This window comes from Gadus morhua, chromosome 10, assembly GCF_902167405.1.
Source record: "Gadus morhua chromosome 10, gadMor3.0, whole genome shotgun sequence".
NCBI classification, from domain to species: Eukaryota; Metazoa; Chordata; class Actinopteri; order Gadiformes; family Gadidae; genus Gadus; species Gadus morhua.
The window spans coordinates 10,340,851-10,366,303 of NC_044057.1; the positions used below are offsets into that span (position 1 = coordinate 10,340,851).

The window sequence follows — 25,453 nt, forward strand, 5'->3', positions numbered from 1 at the left end:
GTAAGTAAAAGCCCACCATTGGCAAGTACTACAGCAATCAGAATGCGAAAATGTATTTCCATTGATTTTTGGTGAATATTTGAAACTATTAATTGCATCCTCATTCGCTATAATGCAACATTTCAACAAATAATGACCCGTAGTAAGTAAAAGCCAACCATCGGCAAGTACTACAGCAATCAGAATGCGAAAATGTATTTCCATTGATTTTTGGTGAATATTTGAAGCTATTAATGGCATCCTCATTCGCTATAATGCAAAATTTCAACAAATAATGACCCGTAGTATAGTAAAAGCCAACCATTGGCAAGTACTACAGCAATCAGAATGAAAAAATGTAGTTTGATTGATTTTTGGTGAATATTTAAAACTATTAATTGCATCCTGTTTCACTATTATGTAAAATATGAACAAATACTGACCCGTAGTAAGTAAAAGCCCACCATTGGCAAGTACTACAGCAATCAGAATGAGAAAATGTATTTCTATTGATTTTTGGTGAATATTGGAAACTATTAATTGCATCCTCATTCGCTATAATGCAAAATGTCAACAAATAAGGACCTGTAGTAAATAAAAGCCCCCCACTGGCAAGTACTACAGCAATCAGAATGAGAATATGTGTTTTTATTGATTATTGGTGATTTCTTTCCTGAAACAATTCCATGGTAACGTCTATGTCACCAGTCCGTGGGGTGTAATTTGTGGACGGTCCCTAAAACAGATTGCAGCCGGACCGTAGATTACAGCGCTGTTCTTGCACAGATATCGATAGCAACAACTAATTTAGGTGTGATTTTTTGTCAATACGCTGTCCTATACTGTCCTCAACATACTACACCCGTAATATAGTGCAATTGTGTTGATTAGGCCGATTGCGGGATGAATCCGATTGCAAAACTGAATATCCGGCGAATATCCAACCTGCTGCTAACTTTTACCCGCTAAGTTAGCGGCAGGAAATGCATTTTCTAGTTGTTATTATTATTATTATTATTATTATTATTATTATTATTATTATTATTATTATTATTATTAATAGACTGCAGTCTAAAGCGGAAGTGCTGATCTCGTCAGGTTGTTTTGGTCACCAGCTGATCGGCCTCTGAGTCGACAGCCTCCTCGTCGTGGACTCGTCGTCCCTGATGCTTTTACTCTAGTATTTTTCAGACGGCAGCGGAATAAAAAGAAACCAGTATCGAAACTCTCCTTGGGCCGCAGGGCGTTTTATATCCAAATCAGGCCCCAAGGACTCCGTCTAGAAGCTATCCGCTAACCATCGCTGTCTCCTATGAGAAGGCTGGAGAAGTAATCTGGGCTATTTTTCGACAACAGAAACCTTTATTTAGTAATCGTATTTCCTGTCGTCGCAGGGAACAGTGCTATTAATATTATTATTAATATAAGAACCCTTCAGTCATTTGGCGATAACAGACATCACATCGTTCTCTAACAGTTCTCCCTGGTCCCCGACTCAAGGAGAAGATGTGGTTGAAACTGTTCTTCATCCTGGTTTATTTCCTGGTGTTATTCATGCTGGCCCGTTTGTTTGAGACAGTTCTTTGGTATGAGACCGGTCTGTTCGCCACTCAGTTGGTTGATCCAGTGACTCTTAGTTACAGAAGGTTGAAAACGATCTTGGAGTGCAGAGGTTTGGGATATTCTGGATTACCAGAAAAGAAAGATGTGAGCGACTTGGTGGAGAAGTCAGGTAAGGCCTGAGCAACAACTCGACCCCACATTTTGGATGAGTCTAAGTTTTTCTACACAGATGGGTCTATTTTTGGTAGACGGAAGGATTTGGCAGGAATTTATTAATGTAATGTTCATAAGTATGTTTAATCATTGCATCGTCCAATGAAATTCCTTGACGTGGCTCAACTTTGCTGTTCACATTGCTTTTAACTTTAGTCTGCTTTTGCTAATTAAAATCTAAAAATGGATTCTTGTTCATGTCGAACCTTTGACATTGAGGATTTTGCCCATGTCTTATTTGTATTATGTTATTTTTTTATGGTTATTTATAATGTGTACATTTTGAGGTTGTCTCTTTTTTTCTAATATATTTAGTTAATATTTAATAGCCTGGTTGAGTCTGTTGGCTGCTTTGCTTTACAAAAGACCAGCTCGCATGTTTGCTTTATAACGGACTGTTGAACAGCAGAGAGCTACCACACCATCATCTGCCACTACGCCGGCAACAAATAAACAAATGAACTCTGCAGTTCTGCTCACTCAAAGTCTGCCAGGCCAGAATATAGCGGACCTTCTCACGGCAAAGCTGAAGGAAGCCATACAGCAGTTTGGATTTGAGGGCAGAGTCATTGGATGGGTCTACGACAACCGTCCCAGAGTCAGCTGATCCTCTGGCTCCGCTCCACCTTCCAGCTGGCCATTAATGAGCAATTTGCACCACACCTGTCATGACATTCATCTCTGGGCTGGCAAACTGGTGAGCCACTTTTATCAAAGCACCGTGGCAACGAAAGCGTGCAGGAGAAACGGAAGCAAAAGGGCCTCTTAGCCAACTGGCTTATCCAATCAGGTGAAAGTAGATGGAGCTTCGTCTGCGATATGTCTGCTGGGCTGGTGGAGCAGCAGGGGGGTGAGGTCGCTGTCCTGTCAGGTCAAACACAGACCAAGCCTCAGACCAGGTCCTAGAGCTGAAGGACTGGAGGCTGATGGAGGACACAACAGTGTGCCACCTATGTCTGCAGCGAAGAGCCTTTCCCACAACAATCATACACAGAAAAGGAGACGGTCCCAAAGTCAACGGATTCAAGACCCAAGTGGCTTCCTCCCTTAGCCTTGGACCCAGACAAATCTCGTGAGCTCATGTTTAATTTGCTCTAATCGATCAACCAATCAAACCCAAACCTTTATCTAACATGCCAGAGGAGCGCCGGTTTCAACAACAACAAAGATGGCTGATGTGATGTAGAACGTTCTTTTGATTCCACAATCGAGACCGTATTAAACAAATTGGACGGTATATTTTCACTTAAAGAAGAACAAACAAATGCACTGAAAGCTTTTGTTGATAAGGAAAAAAATAAATGACGTCGCTCAGTGCTGCGTCACCCAAAACTTTGCCCTCATGGTGAACAAATCTGCCAGAACCTTTAAGATCTGTCTGAACAGATTTTCGGCCATATCATAAAAAGGAGATAAGTAGTTGAGAAGTAGTTGGTTATATAAAATGTAGAACTCGTAAAATGAGTAAGGGATGCATAGGATGGGCCAGAATTAATCATATGTGGTGCTATAATAAGGCCTTGAAGTTCTATATTTCAACAGGCTGCCATTTCCACTAGGAAAGTGCAATATGCACAAAATTTGGTATACCTGCACCATTCGTCATCTACAATTTTCAAGAGGCTACCTAGACTGGGTACCCCCAGCTCGTTCAGCCGGCGATTTGAATTCGCCCTGCAGCAGGGGCTGGAGAGGAGCAATGCATTTCTTCCTGCTTCCGATCCGCTTTTTATGGGAGCCAATCACCAAGCTTGCTTTTCCCCCTGACGTGCTATTGGCTGGTTTAACACATTGAAGACATGGAAGCGACGGCAAGCAGCCAATGTGCGTACAGAGTCGTTTGAACTACGCCCGTTGATCACGCCTCTTTTACTGAAGAAAATGACAGCAGCCTCCCCAAACCAACTTGCATCTACGATTGAGCTTGGTCTGGCAATAGCCAGGCTAGGGGCAACCCATATGGTCAGACCATTTTGATTGAATGCAATGGCCCTACCTCGACCAAACACCCACACAAAAACTGCTTTGGTGCTGGAGGTGGTAAAAAGTGCAAACTTGGCACACATGTACCAGGTGACTCTGGGACGATATGGTCTTGAAATTCATAGCAATAAGGCCAAAAGAGGGTTATACAATTTAAGGGGACATGTATGCATTCTCCGAAGCTTAAACAGCTATAACTTGCATCAATACCACATAATCTCGGCTGTTGAATATGGCAACTAATGGTAGATTCCATAGTATACCCATGCCAAATTTCAAGTCTATATCTGAAAACGCAGGCCTTCAAGGCAAGCCGGCCCTTAAAGGGGTCCACGCATAATTTTTGAAGTCTGATTTGACGCTGGATTTTGACACTATATTTAAGAAACAGGGTAGCTGATCATTTTGATATGCTTACTTCCAGTAAACCAATTTATCAGGCTTACAAATGCCATTTTACCATACCTACCAAGCTCACCATATCTGCCACATATGGAAGACTGCTCCATCTAAAGTTTAGTGTCACCTGCCTTTTGGAAAGAGTCTGACCTCAACCAAGCATATTGTGAGACATTGCTTCAAATCTTTACTAGGATGAAATCATTATGCCATGGCCACCATGTTCGCCATATTGTAGGACCCCGTTATTGTCTCTTGCAAATAAATTTAATTACATTTTAGCTGATTGATTTACATAATTTATTAACACAGGTTCAGTTTTACGAGGTACGAGATGTCGGGACTGGTTTATGAGCAGTTAGCCGTCAGAGACGTTGTCCAGGGAACACCACGTGGAGGTAGCTCATATCGTTCCCCACACAATGGACCAAACAGTGGGGCCAAGCCAACACCAAGCTACATGGCTACATCGAAACACCGTCCACAAGGCCTGCAGGACACAACCTCAACCGAAAATCCTGGGTACGACTTAACAGATGCCGGACAGGACATGGACGCTTCAGAGCCAACATCATGCACAGGATGAACCTTTGTGTTGCCCCTGACTGCCCCTGTGGAGCCCCAGAGCAAACGGCTGATCACATCATAAACGACTGCACCAAGTACCAGTGCCCTGGTCTCCAGGCACTGTCTACCCTGAACAGTGAAGCACTGGCATGGCTAGAGGACACAAGCTAGTCATTTAACAGTATTGAGATGTACTTTGTGACATACGAATATATATATAGTTTTACGAGTTGGTGTCACTCCCCCACATGATCGGATTAATGCTGAACCCTTTGTCACAAGCACCTTGACTGATTGACCAGGCTGGGCGCGGGTCTCACACCTGAGTATGTTGACGTGCTTATTTTCCTAAATAAGATTCAGAAGGTCTGCTCAGAGTTTGTATAGAAGCCTCTTGTTAGAATTGGTTAATAGTATTATTAATGGTATTTATTTAATCATTCATTTCTTCACCATCCACGTTTAATCATTGATGGTCAGGAATCAGATGTATCAATATCTTTGTGTGAAATAAAGTTAAAGTTTGGTCGATAAATTGTCATTGTCGGATGATCGATTAAGGAATGTTGTCAAATTTGCTACCCTATCTCAGACCTTTCCTCAATCCTGCTAATGCCGGAAATCAGCTCTTAAAACTCGCCTCTTCATCACTGCTGGTGAACAGTAATCTCTATAGCACTAACCCTCCTCATCACTGCTGGCTAAAAGTGCCCTCTATAGCACTAACCCTCCTCATCACTGCTGGCTAAAAGTGCCCTCTATAGCACTAACCCTCTTCATCACTGCTGGCTAACAGTGCCCTCTATAGCACTAACCCTCTTCATCATTGCTTGCTGACAGTGCCCTCTATAGCACTAACCCTCCTCATCACTGCTGGCTAAAAGTGCCCTCTATAGCACTAACCCTCTTCATCACTGCTGGCTAACTGTGCCCTCTATAGCACTAACCCTCTTCATCACTGCTGGCTAACAGTGCCCTTTATAGCACTAACCCTCTTCATCACTGCTGGCTAACAGTGGCCTCTATAGCACTAACCCTCCTCATCACTGCTGGCTAACAGTGATGGCTAACCTCTATAGATCTAACTAAGCATTAACTTGTCCTTTCTTATTATTTTATTTCTTACTGTTTTTGGCTGGTTTTGTTTTGCCTCCTTGGTACTTTATCCTTATAAAGTAACACTTTAATGTTAACCCTTTGTTAAAGTTGTTCTTTGTTCTCTAATTAGTGTCACAGCTATAAATAAACTTATTGTGAGTCCGGTGCAATATGTCTTGCAATTATGTAAATGTATAATATTATTTCTTTGTGCAAATTTTGTTTGATGCAAACATTGGTGTTCAGGTGCCTCAAGTCCATTGTATTTTAAATCAACATTGCCGAAAAGAACACACATTTGACGCAAATTGTTTCTATGTGAATACACTTGTAGCAGTCGTAAGATTGTGCCATTCTTTTGCTTCCAATAACATAATTGCTGCTGATACTGAGAGAGGATGTCATTCTTTTCTCAGGAGAGTTGATGCAAGGGGAGCTGTACTCAGCCATCAGGAGAGAGGAGGAGCAGACGAACGTGGGAGAGCCAGGAAGCACCTCCTTCAGTGGGGAAATGCACTTCTACGAACTAGTGGAGGACACAAAGGACGGCATATGGCTGATACAGGTCGGAGACAGTTGGAATATTGTGTGTGTGTGTGTGTGTGTGTGTGTGTGTGGCTGCTGGTGGTTTTTAAAGTGAGGGAGGAAGGACTGCGCGCTTGGTTGCCATTGGCCTGCTTGCACTGTTGGTGTATGGTGGCATAAGAATGTGAGACTCAAGTTGTTTCAGGGTGTCTTGGTGAACTACTAAATAGCAGGGAGAGATTGTTATGTGAATTAAATTGATACAAAGCCACCAGTGGCATCAGTGTAATTTGAAAGCTGGTGGGCAGCATGTCTTTGAAATGGACTACAAGGGCAGAAAGGAAAGTATGCCAAGCCCATTAGTCAAATCAGGCCTACTCTTGATTTGTAAAAGTAAATAAAAAATCTGGGCCTATCTTTTGGCCTCAATGACTGATGTTATTGGTTGTTATTTAGCAAGTTTAAGTTTATTTTCAGTTACAATTTTGTTTTAAGAAAAGACTCAAGACCAAAAGTGATACCATTTAAAATGCTTCATGCTCTGAATCATTCAATAACACCCTTTCCACAATATCAAACAGAACGGTCAGAGTAACAAACTAGTAAAAGAACAACAAGAACATTATTTCAAAACTATTTACATGGGCTGTAAGCCTAACTATTCAGATTGAGGGACTTCATTTGTAGATCAGGTCAATCCTCCTTGCTGTTTGCGTTGCGAAGATATCAGTGACCTGGTCATACCGAACTGGATATTTTTTAAGTGATTTCAGCATTTTCTTTTCAATCTAAATAATGGCCAGGGCCCAGTTTCCCGATAACGATGAATCTTCGCTCTAACGATCATTCTCACGATGGATCTTGCGAACCATCGTTAATTTCTTTGTAGCGTTTCCCGAAACTCCTCTTAACATGAACGCGTATTCGCTGCACTCACGACGTTCGTAGGATTGTACCTGTCCACTGACATGGTGCTGAAACGGGCTATGACGCAGGGGGAGACGCAGCTATGTCGCAGGAAAATGGGGTTAAAAAGGGTTAAAATATCTCCCCATCAAGGCCAACCGCAGAGTAGCCTACGAAAAGATTAGAGTGCAATAATATGAATGCTAAAGATATTAAAACACAATTGATTAGGCCTAGGCCGACATACAGGTATATGTCAGTCCTAATCCTGAACGCACTGTGCATACTTTTATTCACGGCATTTCCCCCCCTGAAATAATTCCATATTGCAAAAATCCAAAATAGATTGTGTGACAACTACATTTATCTTTCTTTGCTGATTTCTGAAAAATAGCCTACTTTGCGCAGCAAGAGAGCCGACTTTATCTGATTCCGCATAAGGTTTCATTGATTGGCTCTCTAGTATAGAATATTTGTAGACATTAAAAATGCAACGTTCCATTCATTCATTATCATTCAAAGACGGCTATTGCTGACCCGATTAGGAGAGCTTGGTCTAGATCCTGCCCATATTGTTGGGCAGGATGAAGTAGGCTATAGGCGGGGTTCGAGTTATTATTCCATCTCTGTGGGGGTCTCTTAAAGTTGTTGACGGTGGGGGGAGACCGTACCGGCCTTGCGCTGAATTTTGACGGGGGGGGCTTGGGGGGATATAGGCTATTATGACGCGGCTCTTCTCAATGCCGTGGAACGCTCACTTGCATTGGCCCTTCACAACAATGCCAGCTTCTTTGGTTGCTAAGCGACGTCAACGTCTTTGGCTAACTATTCTCTGCTGATCAAGACTATGTATGGTAACAAATAAATTGTAAAAGGACACCTTGTGAAGTTATTTTTTTGTTTGGCAAGTAGCCGCTCAATATCGAAAATAAGCCCCTTCAGGTCGAAGCACCTCCGTTTCGTGTCGGTGTCCGGTTCGCTCTGTCTGGGCTTATTTTCCCGATAATGACCGGTGTTCTATTATCCCACTTACCGTCAATATTACTCATGTGGAAGGGAAAATAACTTTATTTGTAATTACAATATTATGCTGCTGTATTTTCAGAGACCCCCACAGATATTTGAGTTTGCTGCTTTCATGGGAGCCCGACCTCTCTCTATGGTAGCTCATCTCCCACTGGCTCCCATCTAACTCGAACCCTGGCTATAGGTCTTTTTACACTGCAGAGCCGGTTCGGTCGCAGCTTGGCACGCCCGGCGATTTCACATTCTTATCTCAAGTTTCCTGTGTAAAACCGAGGGGGTCAAATCCCCCGTTCGTCACGGTGCGGGGTTTCTTGGTTCACTGGGGAAGGCGGGACTAGGGTTGGGCACGAGAACCGGTTCCAAAAGGAACTGTTAAGACGATGTTTGAATTTCGATTCTTTTTATCGGTTCCTAAATGCGCGCGCATGTTTCCGGGGCGGGGTTTGTATTACTCCGCCGCGTGCTCCGCTAAACATCAGTTGTCTGAAGTTCGAATATGGACCGCAAACGCCGCTCAAAAGTCTGGCTTCATTTTAATTTAAAAAAGGACTGCTTCGCACAGTGCAACACCTGCAATAAACTTATTACTGCCAAAGGAGGGTGCACAACAAACATGATAAAACACCTTCGCCTGCTGCATGGTATAACAATTAACGAGTGTAGTGTGTTTGACGCGTTGCGTCGGTCTCGTGCTCCCGTCGCTTCCTCCACTTTGGACAGTCAACCATCAGCTAGTAACTCCTCATTGGAAACGGAATCAGGTTGGTACATAAAAATTATGATTGTCTTATTCTTAACAGACTAGCTTAAGTTATAGACTACCAGTTGCTAAAACTGTGTCAAATCTGTTCATAGTTGTTGAACGCTCGCAGAGTGATGCTAACGTTAACGTTAGCCAGTCTGAGCCTGCTGCTGCTGCTGCTGCGGCTGCTGCTGCTACGTTAACCGGCCCGAGACCCAAGCCAGCAAAGATACAACAAACTCCTTTCAGCATGGCAGCAAGGGGAAAGCTGTCAGCGGAGCAAATTGCTGAGTGCCACAGAAAAGTAACGGCGTATGTGGTAAAAAGGCTGCATCCCTTTAGCGACATCGAGTCGCCCACATTTAGGTAAATAAATAAGAATAACGTTAAACTAACTTAGCTTGTAGCTACTTTATCTACCCCTGACCTAAGTTACAGTAACAGTTGAGGTTTAACTTTATTGACAGATTTGTCTTTGGCACAGTGCTCGTTTGATTTAAAAACATCACAACATATGGACATGTGCTGAAGTGTTTGTGTGTATTTATTGCAAATTGCTTTTATGCTCTGTTTAAAAGTTAAATGCTTTTAAGATATCTTATGTTTGTTTTTGTGTTTGCAGGGATATGATCCATTCAATAAACCCGAAGTACACCCCCCCTACAAGGGAGTGTTTAACTAATAGATTGATCCCGGCATGGTACCAGATAGAAAAATCTAATCTGATCTCAGAGCTGAGTGAGGTCAGTCACATAGCTCTCACTTGTGATGGCTGGACTAGCCACCCCAAGACCACTACCTAGCTGTCACAGTGCACTATTTAGTGGAAAGCAACATGAGGCAGAAAGTTCTCGCAACAAAAGCTGTGTACAGAGCCCAGACAGGAATTGTCGTGGCAGAGGAAATCGGCGACATCCTGAAAGAATTTGGCGTGTTTGATAAAGTAGTAGCCGTTACTGTGGATAATGCTGCCAATATGGACGTAGCCATCAAACGGCTGCAGTTTGTGAAGCTCGGCTGCTTCGCTCATTCACTAAACCTAGCAGCACAAAGTCTGTACTCCAGCAGCTCAGTGGACTGCAAAGATTCGTGCCATCATCGTCTGGATGAAGAGGTCGTCCATGGCGAAGGTGGTTCTACGGGAAAAGCAGGATGTCCTAAGTAAGAATCAATGTCTTGAGTTTAATTGGATACCACAAGGATCAAATTAAAGTACTTTTAGTAGTGCACTGCACACAATGTACATTTAGCTGGTATTAACATTGGTAAAACAATGCAACATTACATAAATCTGTCTGATTACACAATATCAAAGTTGCATGTCATATTGATGTCAATTCTCTATGTATTTGTGATTTTCTTGTTCATGTCAGACCTCCCTCAACATTCACTGATTCTCGATGTGAGAACAAGGTGGAATTCTCTCTAGCTAATGATGGAGAGATTCCTTGAACAATACCCTGCAATACAAGCAGCCAGCTTGGACCAACGCCTGAGAAAGAATATGGAGAGGGACAGGTAGAGATAGGAAGATGTTATATAGGATATAAGAATGAAATTAGGCGTAAGAACGTGCATAAGGTACTAAGGAAGAAGTTAGCACACTGGTTTGCTGTATTATGCAGTGGAATTAATTTAAACTCACTTGTCAAATAGCACTGCTTTTGTTTAAAGAGACAAAAAAAAATCTATATTTTGAACTGTACACAGGCTTGATCGGCTGACAGATGGTGATTTCACCAAGGCAGAAGACTTCATCAGGCTGATGCAGGTTCTGTACACCTGCACGCTCTGTGTTTCCACTGAAAAAAGCCCAACAGCCGGACAGATCCTGCCGATCATCCAAAAGCTGGAGAAACACTTCGCTGCTGTAAATGGAGACACAGCATTTGTAGCTGACTTGAAGAAAAGGGTCTGGGGAAACATGTCTACCCGGTACAAGGTAATGACTGAGGATATCAAACGAATGAAGATTAAAATGCATTAAATACTTCTGTTCCTGTGGCTTGATGCAATAGTAGTTTTGTTTTTATTGTTTTAAAGAATGAGGACATCAGGTTCTTCTTGGAAGAAGCCACTGCCTTAGATCCCCGCTTCAAGAATAAGATGGACAACGACACCGCAGTCTGAGAACGGATCAAGGGGAAGTTGCTGGCAAACTCTGAAGAGGTTAAATGTCATTCATACACAAATATATATACTGTCTCCCTCACTCCTTAACATTTTATATTTAATTTGCATTTTACATCCATGCAGTAATCATTAACACTGTACTGTTTATAATGTTTTAATCACCTTACCACAACATATCTACTGTTAATCAGTTAAGTGCATGCCTTTATTAGCACATATTCTATTATAGACTGTGACAAATCTCTGTACTGGTGGCTGAGACAGTTCACTGCTGTTTAATTTTATTCTTATATTCTATCCATCTTTCTATCCATCTTTTCTATCTACCTGTCCCTCTCCATATTATGTTCTCTGTAGTCGGTGGCAGTCAATCATGACCATTCAGAAGAGGTTGGTGTGATGCAGGGCGAGGGAAACCAGGAAGGTGTGAAGACTGAGAGTGAGGAGGAAGAGGAGAATGTAAGTAGATTACTGAAATTATATTTGGTATGTTCTTCTCAGTCATGAAATATGTTTTTAATGTTTTTTTTAACTGTTCTGTCCTGTGTTTGTTTAGCAGCCTCCTCCTTCCAAACAATCGAAAAAGTCTCCACTGGAGGAGCTTTTTGCTGAGGAGGATGCCATGAAGAGGACCTCACAAGAGGGGTTGATATCCATGGAAAGTCGTGCTGAAAGGGAGATCCAGACGTACCTGGAAACGCCACCAATCATCACATCGTCTGACCCTGCAGCCTGGTTCTGGACCCAGACACAAACTTATCCTTTACTGTCATGTCTGGCCTTCTCATATTTATGTGTCCAGGCCTCCTCAACACCTAGTGAACGGGTGTTTTCTACTGCAGGGAACACAATCTGTGCGGAACGGTCGCGCTTACTGCCTGAGAAGGCAGACATGATAATCTTCCTAAACAAGAACTGTTGTTAATGATTTGTCACAACTGCGCCAGGGTTTGAGTTTGTTTTATTTTGTTACATATACATCCACCTGGGCTGCAGCTCTTTGCTTTTTAGACTGCTGCCAACTTGTGTCACTTCAGCAGAATTCAGTTATAGTTACAGTTAGGGACCCTCGGTAATGTGAATAAATATAATGGCCTGTGTAAAGGCTTTTTCAAATGAAAAAATTCTTGTCTTTTTTTTCTCCTGCACCTCAAAGAATCCGAATCGAGAATCGTTTAGAACAGGAATCGATATTGAGAATCGGAATCGGAATCAGAATCGTTAAAATCCAAACGATGCCCAACCCTAGGCGGGACTGTGCACGGAGTCTCTGACCTCTTTAGAATAATTTGTATTTCTGCATACTCCCGAATGTTTTCATTTTTTTATGAATGAAGACACCTGCATGCAATAATGAGTTCACTCTGAGTGTAGACTACAAACGCGATTAACTATGGTCAGGGATGTTACTGACCGGGTCCAATAAATAGTGAACTTCATCACAGCCTCACCGAAGCGCCTACATTGCTTAATGCAAACAATTGCAACTAAAAACGCCTGCAGAAATTCTCAGACACCCAATTCTAGGAATGTCCGCTGGTGACGCCAGTGAGGCTATAGTAGGCTAACGATGCTCTTAGCGTCCTACGAGTACCCTGGAGTCCTCGTTGGCTACGATCGTTTTCACGACGTTCGTTACCAACAATGCTTTCGGGAAACGGTGTGAAAACTGTACGATGCTCGTACGACGCACTTCACGATCCACTTAAGCTAACGACGCTTTCGGGAAACTGGGCCCAGATTAGTTAACCTTTCCTGCCCCATCGCATTCCGTGTGCACGTTTTAATTCGTTTCAGGCAGGAAAAACTTCGCTCAGCTCCTGCAGAGGTGGCACCAATTGTGGCAAACACAGACATAAGTTTGTACAACTGTGGCATCGCTCCATCAAGGCCGCTGGATTTCCTGAAGGCGAGCGCATCACAAAGTTTTCGTGTGGAATTTATCTCTGCATTGCTAAAACAAACTTGAAGTTCAATTTTTAATTTGTCTGCATCAAAGAAGTGGCCATATGTCTCCATCAAATTCGCCAGTGCCTGCATGGGAAATTAGGCTTTCAGAGATTCGAATTTAACCACATCCAAAAGCTCAGAGAAGCACAAACGATCGCGGTGTTGGAAGCGGTGGGTGATTTGGGTGAGCATGCTGTCGTGGATGGAATCATAAAGCGCTCTGTATTCCTGACGGGGATTTAGCAGCCTTCTTTTTGCCCTGTGAGATACATCAGGGTCATCTGTTTGAGTGGCAGCCCTGGTGTAAATCTTGTCGAAGACAATCTCTACTTTCAGTTCGTCAATTATTTGTAGGAGTTTTTTTTATGCGCCGTTTGCAGAAAGCGATTTCCATTGACTTGTGCTGTAAGATGTCAAAGATCCCGTCAGTGTGTGCAAACAACTGCTCAAATGTGAAGAGAAAAAACCAAAATTCAAACTCTTCCATCCTACACTTCAAACCATCAGCCAAATGAATAGTCTCGTCATCCATCGTTGGACGCACAATAATATTCTTGAAGATGTCGTGTAGTTCGTCATAATTAGAAGCAACCGTATTCACTACTCGGGAGAAGTTCCAGCGAGTCGGTGCGTTCCGGGGCAGCCGAGCGCACCTGAATTCCTCGAGTAAAGCTACCCTCTTGCTTGACTTGGAGAAAAAAGAAGTGAAGCCACCCAATTGAGCAAAGAAGTACTTCGCTTGGGGAATGGCCTTAACACCCTGACTTAAAACTAGGTTTAAGCGATGTGCATAGCAGTGGACAAATGTTGCACAGGGAGCCACTTCTCTCACCTTAGCCTGCAGGCCATTCAAGTCAGCCTGAACGAATTCGAACAATGACTTAGCATCTCGACCATCGGACACATCAAAAAAGCCTAGGAAGCGTTCCTGAATGGTACCATAGTCATCAACATAGCGCAAGATGACAGACAGCTTTGAATGACAGCTTACGTCTGTGGTCTCGTCGATTTGCCAAGAAAAGAATGGTGTCCTGTTAAGTTCCTTTTTTATCTCTGTTTTAATCGAACTGTGAATGGCTGCGATTAAATCATTTTGGATTGTTATTGACATGCCAGTGAAGACAGTCGAGCTTTCCATATGTTCTGCCAGAACACGGTCATACTGAGCAATCACCTCCAAAAGCTCCCTGTAATTTTCCCCTTCGTCATGCCCCCTAAATGACAACTCTTGCATGCTCAGGTAAGCTGTTGCATCTAACATACGTTTCACCACCTCCCTATTGCCACACACTTTAGCATTGTACTGTTGGATTTGTAGCCGCACACCCTCATCTACAACCTGATCTATAGGCATCGTGCCTAGCTAGGAAAGTCGGATAGCAGCATCAACGTGATCTTGACACTTGTCGTGGCGTTTGCTATCAAGATTTTCCACATCAGTGAAACCATGAACAGCCCACGTTGGAGATTTGCTATTGTTCATTAGCAAACAGGGCCAACAATACAGTCGATTGCTAGTAATGCTACAAGTAAGCCATGAGTACCTAGTAAACCATGTAGCACTCACAACACAGATGTTGGCATTACTTTTGGTTATCTCGATTTTGGGAAGTGGTCTACCTTTTTCTTTGGTCGCTAACTTGGCTCCTGAATTATCTTAAGGAACGGAATGCTTTGTGCAATAAAACATGAACAATGTCCGCTGTTTCCAATGTTTCCATCGTGCACTTCATTTACAAATGTTAGGATCTCGTTATCGTTCAGATGATTCCGCTTGCGTCTGTCTGGTAATGCAGAGCGGGTTTGTTATCGACAGCGTTGGCAGATTTCCCGCCCAATGATAATTTTTCCAGCCTAACGTTGCTTAAAAGTAGCCCAATTGGGTGGGAAACCTGCCCAATCTGGCAACACTTCTCAACAGCCAGGGATCCTGCTTATTGGCTCATAGCGCAGAGCAAATAGACATTTGCGCGAATCAGACCACTCAAGGTCCCACCCACTCAGAGGAGGACTTTTTTCCTCTCTCCCATTGAAACCCATGTTATTCACCGGCCGCCAGTACTTTGGGGAAATGAATGGGAGTCAATGGAGGCTAAGGGAGGAACGTCCTCCCTGAAGTAATTGTCAATAGGCGATAGGGGGTGCTAATGTCCCTTTACCCAGGGAAACAAACATTAGATATTCGATGGTGTTAAAGTAGGACATATTTAAGGGCATTAATTCATTACAGTAGTCTGGGCAATCTACATTTTTATTCTCAACAATGTTAAGGAGATTCTTCCTCTCCTCAATGGAGAAGCCTCCACTGATAAATACCCATGTATAATATTATAATTATTATATCATATTATATTATATAGATATAGAGCTCCTAACAATCCCTTCTCCTCCATGCTGTAGTTCAATCTTACAGCTCATTGGTCAATAGGCAGCAGCTCTTGCATTTATCAATTTGAACGTGAGCGCAGGCTGCGATGAAATCTCACGTCAGGTCTGAGCTCGTGTACGCAAGTTTTTTTGGCGCAACACACGGGTATTTCAATGATGAATAGTGCAGCACAAGTAGCCCATGTTGGACATCTGTATTAATTACTAAATAAATTGGAATTAGCCCAGCCGTTCAAACAATTACAATCAAGTCAGGCCTAATTAAAAACAGTATTGCTACGAAAATAATTAGAATGTGACGGGTGAAATGTTTATTCAGCTGTCTATATTAACAGGAGCTTTGCCAAATAGGTGGTCGTGTCTCAGCGATGGCAGATCTGGCTCTGTTAGAGGACCTCAACGCACGTCTAAGACGAGAGAGTTTTTCGAGACCGCGCCGATTTTTTTATGGAGAGCGATGAATGGCTCTTGAGTCGTTTTCGTCTCCCAAGGCATCTCCTGATGGAGCTATGCAATGCTTTGGAGCCACAGTTAAGGCGAGAAACTAGGCGATCAAATGCAATACCTGTGTCTGTGCAGGTTTGCTCTACCTTGGGGTTTTTGGCCACCGGGATCTTGCAGCGGGAGATCGGGGACAGATCTGCTATTTCCCAGCCAAGTATTAGCCGAACCATGCCAGCAGTTTTGGCAGCTATAATGTCCCTCTCCGAACGTTATATTAAATTCCCATGTGATAACGATCAGCAAACTGGAATCAAACAGGATTTTTATGCTATTGCTAGGTTTCCAAATGTGATTGGTGCGGTTGATTGTACCCATGTGCGTATGAACCATCTATTAATGATTACGCGTACATCAACCGCAAAAGCTACCATTCAGTTAATGTTCAGATTATTTGCGATGCCAGAATGTCAATCCTGAACATGGTAGCCCGATGGCCTGGGGGCACGCACAATTCTTTTACTTTCCAAAATAGCAACGTTGGGCATCGTCTACATCAGGGCGCACTATGGTCAGAGTCATCTCGGTGAGTTACGCTGCAGTCGCACTGCACCGGCCTCCTCCCATTTCTTGCTTGGCCCGCTTCACAGCCGCAACACGTTTTTTGGTGCTGAGCTTCATGTCGGACCATTTTTTCTTCACCTTATTCGGAATTAAATAACTTTAACGCAATGCAAACAATAGCATATATGTGAAATGTTTTAAGCTGGATAACAGAAACGTTACATTTAATTTATTATTTAAATAATTTAATTAACAAATCTCTTCCCTAGCCCGACGAAAATTGGAAACACTATTCACTGCAACAGTTATTTCCTTCCATATAGCATTCTTTTGCTGGCCTTTAATGCCAGCTTTTAGGCTACCAAACAAAACCAGACGGTTCGCATCCACCAGTGACCCGAGCGTCTCCATTTCGGTCTCGGAAAAATTCCTCTATTTTTTTTTTACCGTTTGACGTTTCTCCATGTCGTAAAAGTTAGGGGCGAGACTTCTGAAGACGTGCTTTTATATGGGCGTGTTACGTTAATTACGATCGATCTCAGCCGCCGTATTTATCAACACCAAGATCCTTCGTACGCTGGGATTGGTGTGATACGAAAGTTTCGTGAATCTCACGTGGGTCCTATCGTAAGATCTCTCTAACCCCCCATGCGTTCAGATTTGCGCTCATTTCTACGTTTGTTTGATAAATGAGGGCCCTTGTCTGCAGATGGCACTTTGGAAAGAGCCCTCTCTTGCTCCAGGTCCCTCCCAACCTTGAGCCCCAATGAGTAGCTGACTCAGTGATCAGCTGATGAGATGGCAGACCGAGTTGTTGTTGCGCTTCACCCAGGCCTCTTCTCCTCTTCCAACTGTAGGAGATGCCGCTTACCACTTTTTTGCAGATGGAAATGGCACGGGTGATGCCATCCATAGCGTGTCCTGACACAGTCAAAGCACATTTTAAATAAATGTCTAATGTATGATATTATAAGTCATAGTTTTTAATCTGATACAGAAATGAGAACCTATGAACTTTAATTTATTCCATATGTATGATATTATAAATCATAGTTTTTAATCTGATACAGAAATTAGAACCTCTGAACTTAAATTTATTCTAAATGTATTATATAGCGTTCTATATTTATTATTATAGTGTTAATGATAAATATGGCATGTAAATATAAAGAATATGTAACAGTATACTTATAAGGCCATATTTTTTTTTGTGAAAATAATTCAAATCATGTGCTGCCATAAACCTATGGACTGCCGTATAAAATGTTGAGAGATTGAACAGTGTTTAAATTATGCAAATCGGAATGTATTTAACCGTTCTCATACACTGACCAATAGCAAGATGCAGTCGATGTCCGAAGCACTGCATCCTCCATCGCCAATTCGATAGCCTTGACAACGTTGTTCCCGTTGTCAGTAGTCACTGCCACCAGTCCCGATGGCTTGAGACCCCAGCTTGAAACGGTCTCTTGCAAGGCTTCAGCGATGTGCTCCCCGGTGTAATCTTGCGGGAAATAGCTAGTTTGCAGGCATGCACTTCTCATGCACCTCGGCGATGTAATGACCGTAACGCACATATTCGGCTCGCACGTCCAACCGACCACATATCTGTGGTGAGGGCGTAGGTTGTTTCTTTTGCGAGCTGAGAAATTAGGCGGTCTTTGACTTTGTTGTACATCGCTGGAAGGGCCTCTCTCACAAAATAGTACTTGGCAAGGTGTATCTCGGATCCAGCTTAGTAACCATTTTAATGAAGTCAGGCTTCTCTACGGTCGATATAGCCACCATGTCTTTAGCGATGTGGTATGCCACCGACCGAGTGATATCCCGCCACCTCTTGGCTTGTGCGATCGTATGATACCGCATTTGTAAACAAAGCTTCATGAGACATTTGATGCGGGGTTCTGCGTCACAGATACGTAACATTTTGGGTCGCTGCACGCATTTTTGTGCATTCTTCATATTGCGCCTTGTGGTGCTGCTGCAGCTGATGGAAGAGGTTTGTCGTACTCAACCCTTTGGTTGCGACAGTTTTTAAGCAGTCTTTACAAATTACGTGATTTTGTAATTCGTCAGACACCTTATATCCAAACCATTTCCATACTATGGAGCCGTTGGTCTTTTGCTTGCAAACAAGCTCCTCTGAGCCGCTAGTGCCGGCGGACTCCATGTTTCGCGATTTGAAAAAGTGACATGGGGGGGGGGGGGGGGGGGGGGGGGGGAGGGGGAGGAGGGAGGAGAGATATAAGCAGAATTAAGAAATAGCAGGCGGCAGGCGCGGTTCGAAACTGCTGTTAGTTGGAACAAATGTGCTGTAATTTCAACGCAAATTAAATTATAACGATGATGACGATATGGTCTCGTTCCATATCGCTTTTGAAAAAATATCGATATATTTTAAATATTGATATATCGGCCATTAGGGATTGGCCGATAGTCGATTCTATCGACGATAGATGGATTCCATCGTCGATTGTCTCAAGTTGCAGATAAAAAGGCGCTAATTTTTTTTAATATTTTTTTTTTCTTTTTTTTCTTAAAGGGACACTATGTAATATTTGGAGTAATTCATTACCTCAAATCAACGTATTCATTCATAAATAAGTCCTCATTGGTGTAAATTTATCTCTGCCAAGAATGTCACTTATCCTCCTGAGCGAAGAATAATTAATATTAATATCAATATAGTTACATAGGACGGGTAAGCTTCATGGAGGCTTCCATGTTCTTCCGGTCTATGAACTGCCGAGAGGGACAAAAAGCAATACGTGGTACAGGAATTGCAAACGCGTTTTCACTCTGAGCCAGCGTGACTGTGGAACAGAGCTTAGCTTAGTTTAGCGAGACGAGTTTTACCGGCAAATTTGAACATGCACCGCATTTTTGTGAAAGACCATACTTATGCCACGCCACAGGAGAAGGAATCATCGTCGCCAAAAAATCAGAATTCAGAGCTTTGTTGTTTTTTTTCCACGTACGTGACGTTACAGGAGCGAGGGAGGCAAACTATAAGCGTCAGTGACACCAAGCAGAGAAGCGAGAGAGGTGGAGGAAGAATAGATATCTTGTTTCCATTTACTTTATAACACAACATTAGCGGGATCTCGGGAGGAAAAGTAATACTTGATGAAATGCTAACCTTAGTTGTTTGTTTACGTTCGCTGTACAGCGCCGCGCCAATCAACTGTGAGCGTCTTGGGAATACACAGTCAATATAATGGATATAATATGGACACATAAGACAATCAATATTCGGTATTTGTTATGGATTTATTGTACAAATTCCCTGAGAAGATGCACGTTCCAGGATGAATTGAAAAGCTCCCGTAAGGGCTGAGATGGCAGAGGACAGCTGATTTGGAACGGAACAACAGCTGTTCGAGAGAGACAAAGGAGTGAGGCTGCTGGTTCACACTGTTGCACATTTGTTTTGTTTGCTTGGAAGATCGGAAAATAAACCTGCAGAAATCTAAATTCATGACTGGACTGGACAGTTGACTCTTTCCCCTGCACTGCGTAAGATTCGTCCCCCCTGGGGCCTCGGTGGCTATTTTGATTACGTTGCTTTGTTTGATTTCTTAATCTTAAAGTTATTGTTTTATTGAGGACAAATCGCCACTACAATATGTATTATATGTACTGTGTTAGAGTGTCATTTTGTTTCATTTTGGTTTGTGGTGTGCCCCAGGATCTTTTAAATGTAAAGTGTGCCGCGGCTCAAAAAAGGTTGAAAATCACTGGCTTACACTAATGATTCAATGCAGTTTGAAATAACGAACCTCATCATCACTCGAATGACTCGATGAGGTAGTATTGGATGTCATGACACAGCTTCTTGGCTCATACTGCCCACCGTAGTTTTTGAACAAGCGAGCACTATTAGTTTGAATGCAATATACAATTGTACCACTAGATGGGAGTAATTTTTACACAGTGTCCCTTTAAACAGCGCTGTGGTAGCTATTTTTACAACTTAAAAAGCCCCGCAAATTGTAATTGAAATTAACTGGCACAGGTGGAAAACATACTATGTAGCGCTGACTTGCCGTATTCACTCACTGCTGCGAGAGGAGGGGCTCGAAACCTACCGGTCTGCTCGCACGGCGAAATGACATCACACCCCGCTGCACCATTTCCAGGTCACAGCTGTGGTACATGAGCCGTGTTCGAAATCGTTCCCTATTCCCTCACTCACTATTCCCTATAGTGTTCATGATATAGTGCACTACATAGGGAACGAACAAACGAGAATTCGGACACTACGCTGAACATTTCTAAACGTCATTTGCGTCAGTAAATGCGCCGGGTATTTGTGTGACGCAGACAGATGGGCCCACATCATGTAAACAAACCGGACACTCTCGAGGAAAGCTGGAGGTTGTATTGATGTTGAATGTTACACTTCCTTGAACAAGGTTTTTCTTATTCATTTTGAATGTTAAATTTTATATGTTATTACGTATTTCTTCATGGAAGGAGGGGTCGAATCCAAAGGAATAGCTTTAAAGAGACTTTATTTGTATAAAGTATTTTCGGTATGGTAAACTGATGCTCTGAAGTAAAGAGAGATTGAAGATGTGTTCTAAGCACGTGCGAGAGTGTTCTCCTAGCTGATCCTAGCCACAAACCCACGTATGTCTAATCGCTGCCGAGAGAGCTCTAATGTTTTCGTGGCCAGGTGGGCTTCTTTATGGACTCAGCGAGGACCGGAAGACTTGGAGAGGAACCGGTGTGACGTAATCCTCGGTTTTCCTCGCCTGGTCTGTGATGCTGCCCTCTGTGACTAAAGTATCTATTGCAGCCTTCAGTAATGTCCTGCTTTTCCCTTGTGGCTATGTGTAGTATTTACGGCTTATATATTTGGTCCTACCCCCTATTGGTTAAGTGAGGGAAATACAGCTTGTGTTCCTAAAATACGTAACAGTCCCTCCTTGGTCATCTTAGATGACCATACAATAATATTTTAGATCATAAACACCATTTACCACACCGAAAACATAGTCAAAGTAGGATCAATCATCAACACCATCAACCGTCGCGGAAAGACCTCTTGAAGAGAGGGAAAAACCACTACGCGTCCCCATAATACTGAGACGGCATTCACGTTGTGTGACTTATTTGAAATACAGGTCATTATTTAACAATACAACAATGAACATAAGTCTTGTTAACATACAATCACATGGCCAAACAGCACACAAACAAAACTATCCATAGAAATCCTGAGCTAATACTTTTTGGTTATGTGCAACAAGGTCATAAAATATTCAACAGGTGCAAAAGTAACGTAAAAATTGGTGGTCATAACACAATTTTAAAATTTCAAAATGATTGATAAACTAACATGGATTTGGGGGATTCAGGTGATCTTCGTGTTTTGGTGCGCCGGTTCATGTGGGTGGTTTGGGCATGGATTTGGGGAGTTCAAGTGATCTTCGTGTATTGGTGTGCCGGTTCCTGTGGGTGGTTTTGGGCGATGTTATTATTGTAGTCATTGTTTTTACTGTCGCCGTCGGGTTTGTAATTCATGAACCCAAGACTCGTCCCTCCTTGTCAAGGGCTCATCTCAGAGAGGTTACTCCTACACCATGGGAGCCTCCTCACAGGTTCTCCGTCGTCGTGTCAGCAACAGGTGGTCTGTAAACAACCGTCTCAAAGATCAACAGTACCATTATCAATGCAGCGATTCAGAAATAACGGGTTGCATTTGCAACACTATACAATAACAAACAGCCTGTATGGTTGTTAGAAATGTGTTATTCAAGTAAATCCGGGATATTGATTATCTTATATACAGGCACTTCTACTAGAATAGTATAGGTGTTGACTATTCTACATATTACAGCTGGATATGGTCGGGCCTCTCAGGTGATGTATCATTCACTTTCATCGGATCATATCTGATCCCCATGTAAGCCTGAATGGCACTTGGCGCTTCTGTAGCGCCTACTGCTGTGGGGATCAGCAGATGCAGTAGCCCTCGTGCACAGGGAATACAACGGCAGCCGGTGACAATTAACACGGTCTCTGCATTTATTCCCGCAACGGGCACTTACTGGATCATGCTTTTCCACCTCCCAAACATATTCTCCATCCAACCTGTGAAATGGTCATTAATGCCGGAGTTCTCTGCCAATTCTAACCTGAGGGATTGTAATTATGCCAGCAACCCATCCAGAGCTGTGTTATTGGGGATAAAGTTGGCCTACAACACGTTGTGCCTATCGCATTTATCCCTCCTTGCTCTGTCAATAACATTTCCATATATATACATATTCCTTTTAACTTTATCTGTTAAACTGAACGAAGTGTTGCTGATTATGATACATGTAATTTATCTAAACAATATATATATACATAATTTTTATATGGTGGACAAGCAAAACAGAACCAATTCAACTCCTGCCGTTATTTGATCTCCTCATGTGACTGCTCCTTGCTCGGCGGAGGCAGTTTATCGGCTCCGGGTGTGTCTGCATTTGGTTCTGGAACTTTTGTTTCTATTGTAGAAATACAAACTCATGTACAGCAGTTAGTTGTTCAAAAACATTTCCTATAATTCTATTTTTAATTGTTCTAATGGAAGTCCATTATGGGACCCTAGAAATGTAAGTGTAAGCATGAATCTAACCGTAAGCATTAGATGCAAAGTTAGCTGTGTCAGAGTGATACACTGTACTCACCTTGCTTCTGGAAACATAGGACCTGAAAATTGTATGCGTTTCAAACATGTTTGTATTATAATTGATCCATTTAGTGCTTGTGCGGATTTTAAAATTTTTGTTTTGAGTGTCCCATTCCTTATTCTGAGCTGATTTCAACCTTCAACCTTGATTTAATATTCACACTACATCCCTCCTTGCGCATTGCTTCAGCCATGCGCATTAGAATCAACCAATCCTAACAACGGTGTAGTGCAACCAAGTTGAAGTTCCTTTCCTTAATCATCTGTACCTAAACCAATCCATTATGAAGATATATGAAGACCAGTACATACAAAACCAAAGGTCGATAGTTGTGGGTCTATGCAGCCGTCTTGAGACCACGCTGTAGTTAAATGCAGTAAACCGTAAATGTTTCATGAGTCAGATGCGCCGTAACTTATCAGAGTAAAAATAAATATCAGACTATGAGACGCTGACGTATCAAAGCGTTACAGCAGTAGCAGTGGCATTTGAAAGGTTAATCTACTACTTCTGAATCTAAATTGAGCCTATATTGTCCCTGGCGAGCAGATGTATTGCTAACCCATTTCTTATCTTATACACCCAAAATGATGAAAAAAGGGAAATTACAATGTTAAAATTTGTATGTTCAACATCACTTCTTTGTAACCGTATCTGGTTCCAACAGTTACCTTCATTATACTACCCGATTGTCCTACACTAACTATGTATATTGGATGACCTAATCTTCATTTATTCTACGTATTGTTCGCATTTGATGTTGTCCACACTTGATTCACTCCTATGTACAATTATCTAGTTTTTTGTTGGTCAACATCAAATCGATACATTAATTCAACCTTTTAATCCTGGCCCACTTGAATTCTCCCCGAAGGAGCCTGTTATTGTGAATTCTCCCGGAGCCTCCCATTGACCTCCACCGTCACCACCCCAGAACCCGCAGGAACGATTAGTCGATTAACGCGTGGCCCGGAGGCTCCCAAGGAGCGCCACAATCCAACGTCTGACACCAAGTCTATGGGGGAATCTTGAGCCAGGGCAATTAAAAGTTTCTAAACTAGGTAGAATAAGAGTCATCCGAATTATGCACATCTGGGCATTAAATATATGGTGATATTCTAAAACAAAACAAAACTGAACCTAAAAGAAAAATTCAGAAGTTATTGGGTGAAGCAAATGTTATTACAAGTTAATTATAATGAATCGTTTTCTAATTGTCTTAGTTTTATATGTGATATGTTTTCAATATCCCCTCGCGATGTAACAGTCGAGTAACCTCCATTATTTTGGTGGCTCTGACACACACAAGAGGACATTCACACATGGTATATGAATCCACCATTTGTTTTCATTCTATATTTTTACTTATTTTTATTTTCATTTTATTTTTATCTCAATATACACATTCGTAAGAAAAGCACGAACGAAGATGCATCACAACATGCATCAACAGACCTAAAAATAAGTATATTATTCAACAATTTGAGACCTCAGATGGGATTTCTTCCTGCGGAGCCATTCATTTTCTAAAGGGTCCGCAGAGAGGTCTGCTGAGTGGCCAGGAGTTCTTACACATTCAGAAGTGTTGCTGAGGACAGCTGCCTCACAACAAACCAAAAGCCTTTGTTAACCATATGGTCATCTAAGTCATCATTCCTTAAGATGTCATAAATATGGGGTTGGCCGTTCCTTATCACTTGCGTCTCTGCGCTTCTCTGGGGATCAAGGATAACGGGCCCAAACCAACACAGGACAACAAAGGAACAGAGTGAGAACTGATTTCCACTAACCTCAAAGGATTTTGAACGACCCTGCAGAATAACAGGGTGACAAGACCACATGGGAAAATACAAACATACAAAACTTAAATTTGAACATTATCAAAAATATCTTAATATTAAAAATCTGCATTTCAATATTAGGCATCATACTTCTGTTGTTACCGTAACGTTTTTTATAGTTTGTAATGAAATATATATTTTAATCGTTCTTATTTTGGTATTTTTGGACCTCGTCAGGTTTGTTGAACTATGCATTTCTACCGCTTGTCCTCAGGATCCTCTATTGGGGGGGACTCTTCTGCTCTCCTATGAGGCAGGTTATCCCAAAACTCTTCTAATAAGAATTCCCAGGCCTGGTTAATCCCCGGACTTCTGTGGACGAGCGGTATGCATGCTATGGACAACTTTAAAGGCTAACCGTTCATGATGCGGAGTTTAGATAATTATTCCTATCTTAAGATCACCGTGTAACTGTCGTATAGGGATCTGGTTTGATGCCAGACCCCTGG

At 42.3% G+C, this 25,453-nt stretch overlaps 1 protein-coding gene across 3 annotated transcripts in view; it reads left to right on the plus strand.

Moving 5' to 3' along the window:
- The first annotated feature begins 1,067 nt into the window (after positions 1-1,067).
- rnf103 (ring finger protein 103) overlaps positions 1,068-25,453 on the plus strand; it is a 47,307-nt gene continuing 22,921 nt past the window's right edge. Inside the window, exons 1-9 of one of the 3 annotated variants that reach the window (XR_003978386.1) lie at positions 1,068-1,711; positions 6,219-6,367; positions 9,115-9,367; positions 9,624-10,162; positions 10,375-10,519; positions 10,712-10,943; positions 11,045-11,170; positions 11,492-11,593; positions 11,691-12,258. Coding sequence is in view for 1 of the 3 variants with exons in the window: in XM_030369224.1 (XP_030225084.1) it covers positions 1,486-1,711; positions 6,219-6,367 (375 nt within the window). In the remaining 2 variants the exon portion in view is untranslated. Of the gene's footprint in view, positions 1,712-6,218; positions 6,368-9,114; positions 9,368-9,623; positions 10,163-10,374; positions 10,520-10,711; positions 10,944-11,044; positions 11,171-11,491; positions 11,594-11,690; positions 12,259-25,453 lie in introns of those variants that run through there. The other 2 variants (XR_003978387.1, XM_030369224.1) reach the window with 2 other exon arrangements.